Source organism: Aedes albopictus, chromosome 1, assembly GCF_035046485.1.
Source record: "Aedes albopictus strain Foshan chromosome 1, AalbF5, whole genome shotgun sequence".
In the NCBI taxonomy this organism is placed as follows: domain Eukaryota; kingdom Metazoa; phylum Arthropoda; class Insecta; order Diptera; family Culicidae; genus Aedes; species Aedes albopictus.
The window spans coordinates 329,090,020-329,103,254 of record NC_085136.1 but is presented as its reverse complement, the minus strand read 5'-3'; the positions used below and the strand labels follow the sequence as shown (position 1 = coordinate 329,103,254).

Here is a 13,235-nt window from a genome sequence, read left to right as displayed (position 1 = left end):
GTTCTGAGTTATTCCAAACTCCTAACTCCTAGGGGAATTTCTGAAGGAGTCCTTGGAGAAATTCCTGCCACATTTCATGATAGAATCGCTAAATAAACTCTTGGAAAAATGTCTTTGAGTTTTCGGAGGAATTCCCGAAAAATCTGAGAGAAATTGTTGGAGAAATTCCTAGAGCCAGAGTGTCTGATCCTCTGTGGCAGTGTCATAGAGAAATCTCTTAATATATCCCTGGAACCATTTCTGATAAAATCTCCAGAAGACATGGATGAATTGCTGGAGAAATTTCTAGAGGAACCTATAGCTATTCCTCGTAGATGTTAGAATCGTATTTGAGATTACTGCAAGAGTCCCTTCTTGCAGTATTCTTACTTCTCTGAGGAAGCAATTTCAAAAGAACTTCTGCAAAATTTCCTCAATGAATCCTGCAGGAATCCTCTAAGATATTACTGAAGAAATCGGTGGACAACTTCTTGGGAAAATCTCTGAAAAATTCTCGAAGTAGACCCGTATGAATCCCTGGAACAATATCTTACTGAATCCTTGGGTATATTTCTCGATATTTTTTTATTTATGTTTTAATATTCTTGGAGTATATCCTGAAGAAACTACTGATGATATTACTGGGGATTGAATGGAGTAATTGCTGGAGGCATCTCTGGTACGCCGGTGCCCGTGGCGCAGTGGCTACACGTTCGCTTCATAAGCGGATGGTCATGGGTACGATCCCAGCCCCGGCACTTCGTCAGTTGCTCTTCTACCCCCCGAGAGCGGCTAGCACTTGACCCGGATATTTGGATATCGGCGAACGGCAATCCATAATGGACGACCCCCAATCGGACTGGAAAAGGAACAACAGCCACACATCATTTCATCACCGTGCTCATCATTCTACCAAGGACAGGGTAGAAAAGTGAAAGCAGCACAAAGGCAAACCAGTTCGATATAGTAGAATAAGAATATAGTAGAATACATTTAGGCGCTGTACAAAGTGTAAGTGCAGCCGCCAATTGGAATCGCTCACGTAGTGCCGTAGTGGACAAAAGAGCTGCAAAAAAGGTTAAGTGGTTAAGAATAAAAAAAAAGCTCCCTCCGGGGAGTCTATTAACAAGTACCTGAATCATCGTTCTTCCCCCCTCGAAGAATCCGAGAAGCAGTTGTTGATGAAACTTACAGGCCCTAGTACAAATTCACGAATAAGAAAAATAAGTTAGCCCATGAAGGCATATAGTTGACGCTTTGGGTTGAAAAGCCTCGGTCAAAGAAGAGCAAATTTTGATTCGTTCTGGAAAAAAATGTTCACTTTTCAAGCACTGCATATAGGTGCATTTACGGCACTGTCGGATTGATTTCGAAGGATTTCTTTTAGGTAACGCTGCAAGCAAATGCTCTCCTTTATTTATCGATGATGCATTTGTGATTTAATCGTTTTATATCAGCGGCTTAGTATCCGGCGATAACAAAGTAGAAAGGATTACCACGATAAAAATTCGACATAATAAAAAAAACTGTTTTTGTCTCTGCTTGTGCTTCCAATAGAAATATTGTCTATCTGGTTGGAATCAAGACAGCCATTCAATCAAAAATTGCCATTTTATTGGTCCACAAGTTCCGCACTGTTTCGCATCTAGTGCGCTGTGTTGTTGACAGCAACGGGAAGGATGCGCACTGCTTTTGACATGATTCAAAAACGTCGCGAGTTGGGTCGCGTCGCGACTAGATTGTGCGACGTCCGGTTTGGTGGCGGCCCGACAATATTAACCACAAAAGTCCAATGCTGCGATTGTTGGTGTGGCTAACATCTACAGTGTGCCACGTCTTTTCAGCTGCAGTAGCGTACTAGATGAGTCAAATAAATTTTGTTTACCAAAGCAGAAGATCTCTTCTAAGATGGATACTTATCAATAATCGAGAATTACAGGTTAACCCTCCTAAAATACACCACGATAGCGTAGTGTACGTCCAGCGAGCCTGTTCAGGTCATATTGACCCTACTAGGATTAAAGTAGTAATAAAAACTTAAAGGGTATATAGTGAATACATCGCCATTGGAGTCTAAGTGTATTTTTCTTTTCTTTTCTCTTATCTTATGGAATGATAAGATTGCATGGCGTTACGCGCATTTAGAATCTAAGCAACCATTGAATATTGATTTGTTCCATATCTAGTTCCACATGCATTGACGAATGTATTTCAAATCATAGTAGGCGCAGTAACAAGGCAGAAGTCAACACATTTAGGACCCCTTGTTCAACTGTTACTGCAACGAATTGGCTACATATCAGCTTGTCAGGTGTTCGAATAGTTCCGCCTGATGTTTATGGGGCACAGCTAATAATGTCCGCTTTTCTGTATGTTATCACAACAAACAAATGCCAATCACGTTGACTGGATGCGTTGTGTTTGCTTCGCAGTTATCGCCAGTATTGCCTGTTGCGTCACCACCACTCACCAGCAGTACATTATAGCATTTTCACTCCAAACGAAAAGATTGTTGTCAATAGATTGTATAGGGTATGAAATGAATGTAATCAATCTCTCTTGCTCCCGTACGCGTGTTCTAGCTAGAGTAGGTATGTAGCTGAAATTGAGAATTTCAACCGAGATGCTCGTCGACATTGGCATTCCATTTCTGCTTTGGTGATCTCACCTCACCGTTAAACTTCAAGGAAAATAGATCATTCTATGTATACTTAGATGATAGGGTTGTGTCATGCGGAAACGGAGACAGTACCGCTCACAGTAGATGTATGGATAACCTCAAAATTTAAGCTTTTTAAAAATCTTCAATACAGGCAAAAGCGATTTTATTTGTTTAGAAATACGACCATGTCAAAACATTCCCTCCGCATTTTTTCCCATTTATATGCGCCCGAAAAACCAACGTCAGTGACACACTTCGTTCAAAAATATTCTCCCAAAAAAATCCCGTGCGACGACAGCGAGACGATTGAGCGTCATCGCGACCGTGACGCTCGGTTCCCATCTAAGTAGACCACGTGATTAACAATTGGTGGCGGTCGTGATGGTGATGGTGGTGAAATTATATCTACCATCTCTTCCTCGTATACTCTGAGCTTCGGCTCTCGCAATAGAAATCTTCTAATTGAGATCAATTACCCTTCAAAAATTCCACGCTCTGCCTAAAATGTACCTATCTACCGAAAGGAAAGTGTATGCTATGCTGACTATCATCGCTATCATCATAACGGACTGCACGCGGGCTTAATTTTTCCCAAAGAGGGGGCGGTGTGTACAAATCGTATTACATTGTTTAGTGTGGCTGCTGCGCCATCCGCGCCATTCGTCGCCATGAAAGTGAAGAGAGGCGTTGTTGGTTTGGTGAGTTGAATCAAGAGGGCCTTCTGACTGAGATAAGCATGCGCTGACAGATTATGCTGCGCAGGTTTTTTTGAGGATTTCATTCACCTACTCGGTAGGGCATTGCAGACTTGATGGTGCACAGTGGTTCCGTAATGGGTCAAAATTGAACACCGGCAATATAATAATCTAAAATGTTCTGGACTAATTTCAGAAGCTTCTGGGGAATTTGAGATTAGTTAAAGAGTGATTAAAGCCCTTTGAGAGGCGTTTGAAGAGTCGAGTCAAGTGAAGACAGTTGAGGTTGAAATACATATCTGTCAAAGGATGCAAATTCTTAGTGGAATTAAGTAAAAGGAACAGTACTTGACCCGGTTTTCTTTTTACTTACAGGTACTCCACTATAGCGACCAGTTTCATCATCCTCAGTTTCAAGAGAGTTAATGGGCGTTTCAGAGGGACTCAGAGAGCTCCACAGCCGTACCTGAAACCCTCTGAACACATTCCTGAATCTCCCCTGAAACAACCTGAGGACCTCCCTAAGACTTTCTGAACTGGAACAATCGTGGAACGTTTCTAACATCTCCTGGTGTCCCCTGCAGACCCCTAAAACCCCCTGAGAACCCCTGAAACCCACTAAAATCCCCCTCAATTCTCCTGAGACCTCCTGAAACATCCCATGAGACCTCGTGAGACCCCCTGAATTCCCCTGAGACTCCTCAGAAACCCTTTGAGACCATCTAAAACCAATGAGTCCCCCAAATATCCCAGAAACCTCCTGGGACTTCTCTGAGGCTTCCTGAGACCTCCTAAAACATTTCTGGTATCTCATGGAACTCTGCTGAGACCACCTGAAGCCCCCTGAGACCTTCTGAATCTCCTTGCAAAGGCTTTGAGACCTCTCGGAAGCTTCCTGAAGTCCCTTGAAATGCCCCCGATCCCCTTGGAGCCCTCTGAGACCTCCTGAAACGCGTTTGGGACCCCTGAAACGTCCAAGGGGCCCCTGAAACGCCTCTCAGGCTTCCTGAAAGCCACATCAGGCCCCCTGAAATCCCCCTGGAATCCCATCTGGTATTTTTTGAGGTCCCCTGAAACACCCCTGGAACCTCCTTTGTTCTATTCTATAAACGCCCCTATAAATAAAACGCCTATAAATTTGAAAATACATGAATTTTCATTTGTTTATTTTTGTCATTGTTTTTTGAAGTCAATATTCGACCAATTTCTGTACAAACTTTTTTATTAGCATAAGGCTGACACAAATTTCGATTTTCTCTTATGTCACCCCCCTCCTCGGAAATTTTTTGTCGGAATTCAACATTTTGAGGGGGGACACAAATAAAATATTTAGGAAATTTAAAAATTTAAAAGTGAAATTAGTGTTGTTGAGAAAATTTCTTATCAAATCCGTTGAGTTTGACGATTTTGCCTGATTGTTTGGGTAATTTTTCATCAAATACATTTATTATTTACCATCCCCCCCCTCGACGAGTCAACGAGGAAAGTGACAAAAGAAGAAAATGAGGTTTGTTCCGGCCTAACTGTGTCAGGAAAAAAAATTAAACTCACGTTCTAGTCAAAATATCAAAACAAGCTAAAGAAATTAGTTTTGGATCATATAATTTAATTTTCAAAATAGCTCGAAAACAGTAGGCTATGGAATGTTGACGTTAAAGAAAGAGTTGTTTATTTTGTCAAAATCAACAACTTTGCCGAAAACGCAAAGTCTGTAGGACATATAACTACAGATGATGACAACATAAACAACAATTCAATAAATAATAATTCAAAATATGCCTGTTAGATGGTATCACTGTTGAGATAAAATCAATACGTTTAACTTGTGACAAGAGGAGTAGTTCGAATGTTATAGATTGTGTGGATGTCCCTCCTTATGAGGCGGTACTCTTGTTTTGACAAATACTTGTGTGGACAACAAGTCCGTCGAGATGGCCACCCTGGTCGCATAACGTCAGCGCTTGTCAGTTTGGCAAGCCTAGATATACGTGACAAGACAAAACGTCAAACCATTTCTATAAGACTATATGCCACGCTACATTATTCACTGAATTCATCTAACTAAAGTGTATTTCTTGAAGTTATTGGCTAAATTATTGTGAGTTTAGATTTTCATTTTCCTCAATTGTGTTACTAAATTCGCATTTATCTTGCAGTTAAAACAAGCAAAGTTCTTTGATCGGTTATAATTTGTACTTGAAATAAAAGGAATCACTGAAAAGCACGATAATTGACCTAACCTATATTATATACTAAACTAATTATTATAATCCTTTTTTTTTAGTTTTGAAGCATCGCTGAAGAAAAATGCTATCGAAATTCAGTCCGTTTTTCTTCTCTACTGATCGAAAGAACAACTTGTTTATGTGAAAATGTCATTTTAAAAACTACAACTGCAGCTGGCAACACTGTTAGAATAAAATCAAGCACAGAACAATATCACGGTATTCATACAAAATAACAAATTTGAGTATTGAGCCGAGTTGAGGTGGATGTCAAATGTCAACTTTTATGTCATATTGCGAAACATATTTTTTGTGGTATCTGGCAACACTTACAATGCGGAATCATAGCTTGAAATCCTAGATCCGAACCGCGATAGGCATGTAGGATATTCATCAAAGATGCAATCCATGAGAAAGTTTATCCCATTATTTAACAATTAATCAATAAAAAAATCTGTTTGCTGGCAGCACTGACCTTGACCTTTTATCTCAAATCCGATATTTTAAAGGCTTTTCGCATGTTCTGTAAGGTTGTAATGCACCTTAAATTCCATCCATCATTTCACACTATGGCACGGAACACCTTTTGCTGCTGGCAACACTGACCCAGTAGAATAAAATAAAGTTCAGTATACCAGTGCCAGAAGCGAGGTAAGTAAGTCGAATGTTTGACAAAGTTTCAGCATGCCACAAGTGCAATCCACTATTGAACATTGGGTCACGAAATTAGTTTGATGGCTGACAACAAGGATCATGTAGGGTCAGATGGACAATCAGTATGACTCAAGGATATGTTACAGGGATTTCTTCAGGAGTTTTTCAAAGCAAGAACATTCTAGAAGTTCTATTTTTTACAAGAATTTCCCCAAGATATATACATAATAGAAAAATAAAGGTGTGTTTTACTCAGCATTGCCATTTATAATATTAATACAGCTCATTTCAGTTGGTGTCTTGTGGTGCCATATAAAAACTGCGTGACGAACAAATCTCGCTAAACTGAAAATGACCAAAAAGCCAATATAGTTTCAAATGGCTGAAAATTTTTCTGCTTAGTTAGCTTCTTCTTCTTCTTCTTCTCTTTTTCTTCTTCTAGAAAATCATTAGAAAACCAATCCCTGGAGAAATCCTTGACGAATTTTTAGAATAATTTCTAGAGTAGTTCCTGGGTAAACCGCTGTAAGAATTCCTTGAGGAATCACCGGCAGAATCCCGAGAGAAATACCTCGAGTGGCCCTTAGAGGAATCCTTGGAGAAATTCCTAGAGGTAAATCCAAAGCGAAATTCCTTGAGGAATCATTGGAGGTATCCCTGGAGAAACCCATGGAGAAATTCCTAGAATTCCTAGATAGACCTCTGGAGGAGTTCCTTGAGGAATCTCCACTTATAGTAATTCCCGGATAGATCCCTAGAGAAATTCCTTGAAGGCCTAAAAGATATTTGTGAATAAATCTCTCGTGGATATTTAGGAGGAATCTTCACAGGAAGAATCAGTGAGGAGGAATCCTCACATGGAGGAATCTTCACATAGAAAACCTTGGAGGAATCTCTGAAGGAATTTCTGACGGATTTCCTGGGTTTCCTTGAGCAACCACTGAAAGAGTCTCTGGCTTATCTCTGGAGATCCCTGAAGCAATCAAAGGAGGACTTGCAAACAAAACCTGTGGAGAAATTGCTGGTGTAATCTTTGGAGAAATACTAGGAAAATACCATGAAAACATGAAAGTTCTAGCTAGAATTTCTGAATGAACCACACATAGCACGAATTGCTGGAGCAATCCTAGGGCATAGAATAATTCCAAGTTTTTTTTCCGAATGTTAGCAACACTGCACTGTCGCATATCGAAATTCAACCACCTACATCTCATTTTAGAAGCTGAACCTGAAAATATGGTACATGAAAAACTTGTGCGGCTAGACCAGTTCTACAAGGAAGTCACGGAAAACTGCTCTTTTTCGAATATTTAAGGTGACCTTTGAAAAATGTCAATTCAAGCCTAACGTTACCAAACACCGTATGTAACATATGTAAACAAAAAAGAGATTTTCACATGAGGCGCTGAATTTCGTTAAGGACTATTTGTATCACTCACCTTTGGGGATGATTTGTGATAAAATACCCGTATTTTTCACGTTTCTGAAACGCTCAATGTATGAGTTGCTATGGGAACAGCGAACTTTCCCTTCGATTTTCTCCGTTCGTGGATTTTGTTAGATACGGTGTTTAGTAAAGTTAGGCTTGAATTGATATTCATGACACTAGCAAATGTCAAAGCGATCGAACACTAGCGCTGCTGGTGAATCGTGGCAATCAAACGAAATTCAAATGAGTCGTTAAATGCATGTGCCAAGTCGTTTTGAAGAGTGTTACGTCTGCTTGTCTGTGTTCTGAGTTAACCGAGGAGTTAACTAATTCAAAGCTCGATTGCAAGCGTTAGTTGAACGAGTGTCTCAAATGTTGCAATAATGATTAACCACGCTGTAAAGTTACTTTTGTACTTATCACCCACTTCATGCAACTGCAGCGCGCTCGACAAAGTTCCAACATGCCACTCAAAGTGTTGCCACAAATGAAGCTTAGTTAGCTAAACCCCGTTATCTGGCTGGTGGGTCATGGGAGCCTAAGGTTCAACCACTGAGAACAGACGTCTATCTTTGCTTTCTGCCTTGCTTAAAACTTTTATAACGGTTATATCATGTCGTTATGCTCCCGTTGCGTGGCGCCAGCACCCCATAACTTACATTGTCGTGTTGTCATTTTTGTTTTCCAGTGTTCGCCGTTTTTGGCATTTGAGCGCTCGTGTCACTTTGTAGGCTAGTGTGTTTTAACGATGAACACTGCCATTGTGTGGTTAATTCGAGTTTATATATCGGGCCCCAAGTAACCAAAAGTTCAAATAAGAGGGTACTTTATAAGCAAAGCAGCTTGTTGGAGCAGCTTGCTGTTTAGCCTTCTAAGCCTTCATTTTAAAGTAATTTCGGAACTTGAAAGTTCACAGAAGGAAGTCGGATAGCTTTCTAAGCAGCTTCTGACGGATCTCCCTCAAAATGAGCTGGTATGAGGGCAGCTGCGCTGCTACAGATACACAATATATGGATAAGTTAACTTCGCTACTGTATAAGTGTGCAAACCTAGATGTCGACAGAGGATTGATTCAAGTCAGATTTCATCCGCTTTGCACTTCATCGCAATTGTGGTGTCGGGGTAAAGTGTAGGGCTCTAACGCAGCGACTATCTGTTCGAATCTGGTGAGTGTCATATTTTTTTCCATTTGCACTTCATATTCATTGATTTGATGAATTCAAAATTTAGTTGTCTATGAAAATTTGTCGACAATGATGTTTTTGCTAAAATGACAAAAATAAATCCTTAGAACATCAAGCTACTGCAATGGACTTCAAGGAACTAGAAAGTTTCAACAAAGTTCAGAGTAGCATCTTAAGCAGATTTCAAGTTCCACGAAGTTCAGATAAAGTTCCGAATGGAACTTTCTGGCTGCTTAAGAGGCTAACAATGAGCCTTGCCGGAACTTATGTGCGAAGTTCCAGCAAGGCTCATTGTTAGCCTATTAAGCAAAGAGAAAGTTCCGTTCGGAACTTTATCTGAACTTTGTGGAACAAGAAAGTTCATTTTGTCATAGGAAGCGGACCTTTTGGTTACTTGGGGCAGTCTCCGTTGGTGGCGTTGAGGTACACTTAAATCCTTTGCACACGATTCCAGCGCACTTTTGTTTGAGCTTAAATGTCTGTTCTCTGTGCTTAAAGCTCGCTCTACATACGTATTTTCTATATGGTCACCAATCCTGAATGTTAAGTATGTTTCTATCATGTTGTAGCAGTGTTCCCAACTTTTATATCTGGAGGAACCTTGGTCATTTTTTCATGGATGCAGAACATTCTATTGCTCAATTAATTCTAAGTGACAAGCATTATCACTATTAGCATTGTTATGCATTATCAGCACTATCAGCATGTGAATTTGGATAATCTGGGTCGCTCTAAACTCTGGTATTCCAATATTTATATCTGGAATCTATATTTTTTCATATTTAATCAGATTTGCTTTCTAGGTTGGATCACTTAAGCAGTGTTGCCAGTTGATCGAAAATATGAATCACGATACAGACTACTGGATATCACTTTGTGCCTCAACTGAACCCTGAAGGGATTGTTTTTTTTTATCGTTTTCCCTCCGTGTCGTCAGCTTTTAAAAAAATATCACCACCAATGAAATGTCTTAGATCTTGCCTTCATGGGACAATGGAAACTGCCATCTAGTTGTGAAAACGAAATATAAATCAAGGATTTTTCCTCTGACTAAGCTGTGTCGTATACTTGAAATATGTATGTTCTATTCTCATGACACCCACTTCTAATTTTCGTATTTGCGGCATTGTAATACACTTTGGCAGAACTCCGACCTGCCACATAGGAAAAGTTTGCCGTGTGTGTGAAGCATTACTGGCGAAGTATAAGAAATTAAGGGACTGTCCATTAATTACGTAAGGGTTTTTGGGGGAAGGGGGGTTTGAGAAATCTTACGCGCCATACAAAAATTTTTAGGTTCACATACAAAAAAACCTTACAAGGGGGGGAGGGGGTGTCGGAAAATCGCTAAAATTCCCTTACGTAATTAATGGATAGCCCCTAAGTTTTAAATGCTTAAAAAAAATAACGACAACACATTTCTATATCGAGCCCTGAAGAAGGTCCGATCCAAGGACCGAAACGTCGGCGAAGATTAAGTAGAATCAACGCTTTCATTCAAGACTGCACAGCCAAAAAACAAATTTCGTAACAACAGTCGTTCCCAACAGATTATCATTAACTTTTTAGAAGTATTTTAAACTTAATTCTCTATAATTCGTCCGAAACGCTTCACGCACTCGGTAAACTCTTTCTAGATGGCAGGTCAGAGCTCTGTCAAAGCGAATCCTATATCAGCAGTGTTGCCAATTTCTAAAACCAAATAGTTTTATCGACGAGCTGGATGATACTGGATGCTTATGTGAAGTTCTCTGACCATTTGAAAATGTTAGCATTTAATGTATCCGTTGTTTTGAGCAAAATTTGGCTCTACTTGAGCAGTGTTGCCAACAGTTTACATAGTTTTGTCTCATTTTTGAAAATTCTCAAAGATTTCTAATGTAAATGTTTCAATCTCCATGTTTACCGGGTGCCATAAAGCAACGCCCCCAGTGAATGGAATATTTTATGTAGATCGATCAGTGTTGCCATTTTGAAAATTCCGAAAAGCGTGTAATAATGGACGTAAAAATATATATGAGAGTAAGACAATGCCATAAATTTTAAGCAAAAATAATTCAAAATAATAATAAATCGCCAACAAAAACTCCATAGTGCTTTTGTTTATCAATACACAAATATTTCTTGTTTGCCGATCAAACATTGACAGACGATTTTGTCCACATCTCACAATTTGAATCACTGTGCGATGGTGACGATTAGGTTGAAACAGAAGCATAGCAAAAGGTATGACTGCCTCCGGCAGTTAGATCCATAGAAAGCATAAAATAGAAAATGGAACTGGGCTTTCCCATATAAAGATGCAAATAGAGCGTAGCTTGCGAACTCCATGTCGAACCCTGTCAGCTTAATATGCGGTGGAATCAATTAAAAAACACACTCAGCAAGTCCATTTTGTGACCGACCGACCGACCGGTGTGTCACCCTGTGGGGTTTTAATTTTCTACATGGTGTACCCATTTGACGCAATATCGCGCCGCCACCGTCGCGGTGTCCGTTTGTCACTGCTGATTTCGGTCCAAATAAGGTGGTAACCCGCCAGATAAGATATCAGCAAGTCCTGCTCTCTGCCTGCCAGCGCGTTCGCTTCGATGAACCGTTTGAACATTGGCCGCTTATGCAATAATCACATACACGGGCACCCAAAGCCTACTTGCGCACTGTCGCCTGCTGCTGCTGCTGCTGCTGCTAGGTGACTCAAAAATAGAAATTGAGTCCATGTTTCAACGGTTAGGTATCATCGGCCAACTTGGATTTCACTACTGTTCCTCTGCCCCGAATGGAAAATCCAAGTGGGCCACGTTTCACCTTTGGCATCCCCCCTTCGAAGAAGCCCTGTGGCCATAGGCAAGCAGACACACACCTTTGATCCGATCTGATTTCCGCACTGACCGGCCTGCAGATGCACAATTTCTCTCATGATGACGACGGCTCAATGACCACACGATTACCGGAGCGGAGATAGTAATTAGATTAGCGCTTTACTGCACTAGACACACTGCACACTTGAACGGGCGCACACACCTCGAACGGTTCACACAACTCTGGGGCGATGGGTTGTTTTTCTCGCGACCGACCGGCTCAGACTATTCGCACCGTGGTGGCCTCCGCTCGCGATATGCTCAACTCAAACTCACTGCGCTGCGGCTGCGGCTGGTTGGGCGTTTGTGTGTTCTAATTCTATTATTGGGTTAGGTGGAGAGAATGTCGCCCCCCAATACCTAGACACACACACGTCTGCTGCTATCTATCGAATCGAAACGCCGCGCCGCGCCGTGACGTGCACTGAACTGGTGTGATGCTCTTTCTACGATCGCGTACAAACTGATGATAACTTAACAAGCAACAACGGAAGCAAGGAAGCCGTAAGCGCGCGCCGAGTTGACTTTATTAACGCTATATAGATACCTACAATACACTTTCTTTCGACGAGCCACGGTGACGAGCTGAATACTGAGCGCGCTCAAACGGAATGAATTTTCTTTTCACCTCACTACACTTGATTTTAACACGCTTCTACTAAGCTATCGCTCTGTCGCGTCGTGTGTGTCGATGGAAGACTGCAACGATGCTCATGCAGTGGAGTATTGATAGAGTGACCAACTAAGCATACTTTGTTGATCGGATATCTAATCAGGGCTTGCTAGTGTGTTCGTTTATTGCACAGCAGATGTGTTGCGGTGTAAGCTGTGGCAATCGAGGAAAGCAACCATACGATAGATGTATGATCATCACACTCATCATAGTAGGCAAGAAGACGTGACGCGTAAGAATGGATAATTGAATCTAAAGAGTCTTTTTTGCATAATGGAACACAGCACTAATGACGGTTTTGACGTAGGACAACGTGCCGCTTGTTCGCATTTTGGCTGTACAAATTTACCCTTTTATATCAGATGATGACGTGGTATACGTACAGCACGTTTGTCTATTGTGTTATGATTCCGACCCAATAGTCCATCAATAACATAACATAACATAACATAACATAACATAACATAACATAACATAACATAACATAACATAACATAACATAACATAACATAACATAACATAACATAACATAACATAACATAACATAACATAACATAACATAACATAACATAACATAACATAACATAACATAACATAACATAACATAACATAACATAACATAACATAACATATCATAACATCTATAGTAGTACATCACGTTCGACGTGGAAATTATTTCCTGATCTGGAAATCAACCGGTTGTACAGATCGCCGCTAGCTTGGCCTTATCTGTTATCCAGTTTCCGTTGTCGGGAGGGATACAGTATGGGTCCGGTAGTACGGCGATGACTGTACATACTTGACTCCGAGACAGACTGCCAAACCAACTGTGCGGCCTTACAGAGGTTCAGGTTCAGCTATTCGCGTGCCTGG

General features: G+C 40.7%; 1 protein-coding gene across 2 annotated transcripts in view; it reads right to left on the bottom strand.

Moving 5' to 3' along the window:
* LOC115264212 (tubulin beta chain) overlaps positions 1-12,297 on the bottom strand; it is a 43,551-nt gene extending 31,254 nt beyond the window's left edge. Inside the window, exon 1 of one of the 2 annotated variants that reach the window (XM_029867712.2) lies at positions 11,692-12,297. In XM_029867712.2, coding sequence (XP_029723572.1) covers positions 11,692-11,748 — 57 coding nt within the window. In that variant the 5' untranslated portion in view covers positions 11,749-12,297. The remainder of the gene's footprint in view (positions 1-11,691) is intronic. The other variant, XM_029867711.2, reaches the window with a different exon arrangement.
* Between the last annotated feature and the right edge of the window lie 938 nt (positions 12,298-13,235).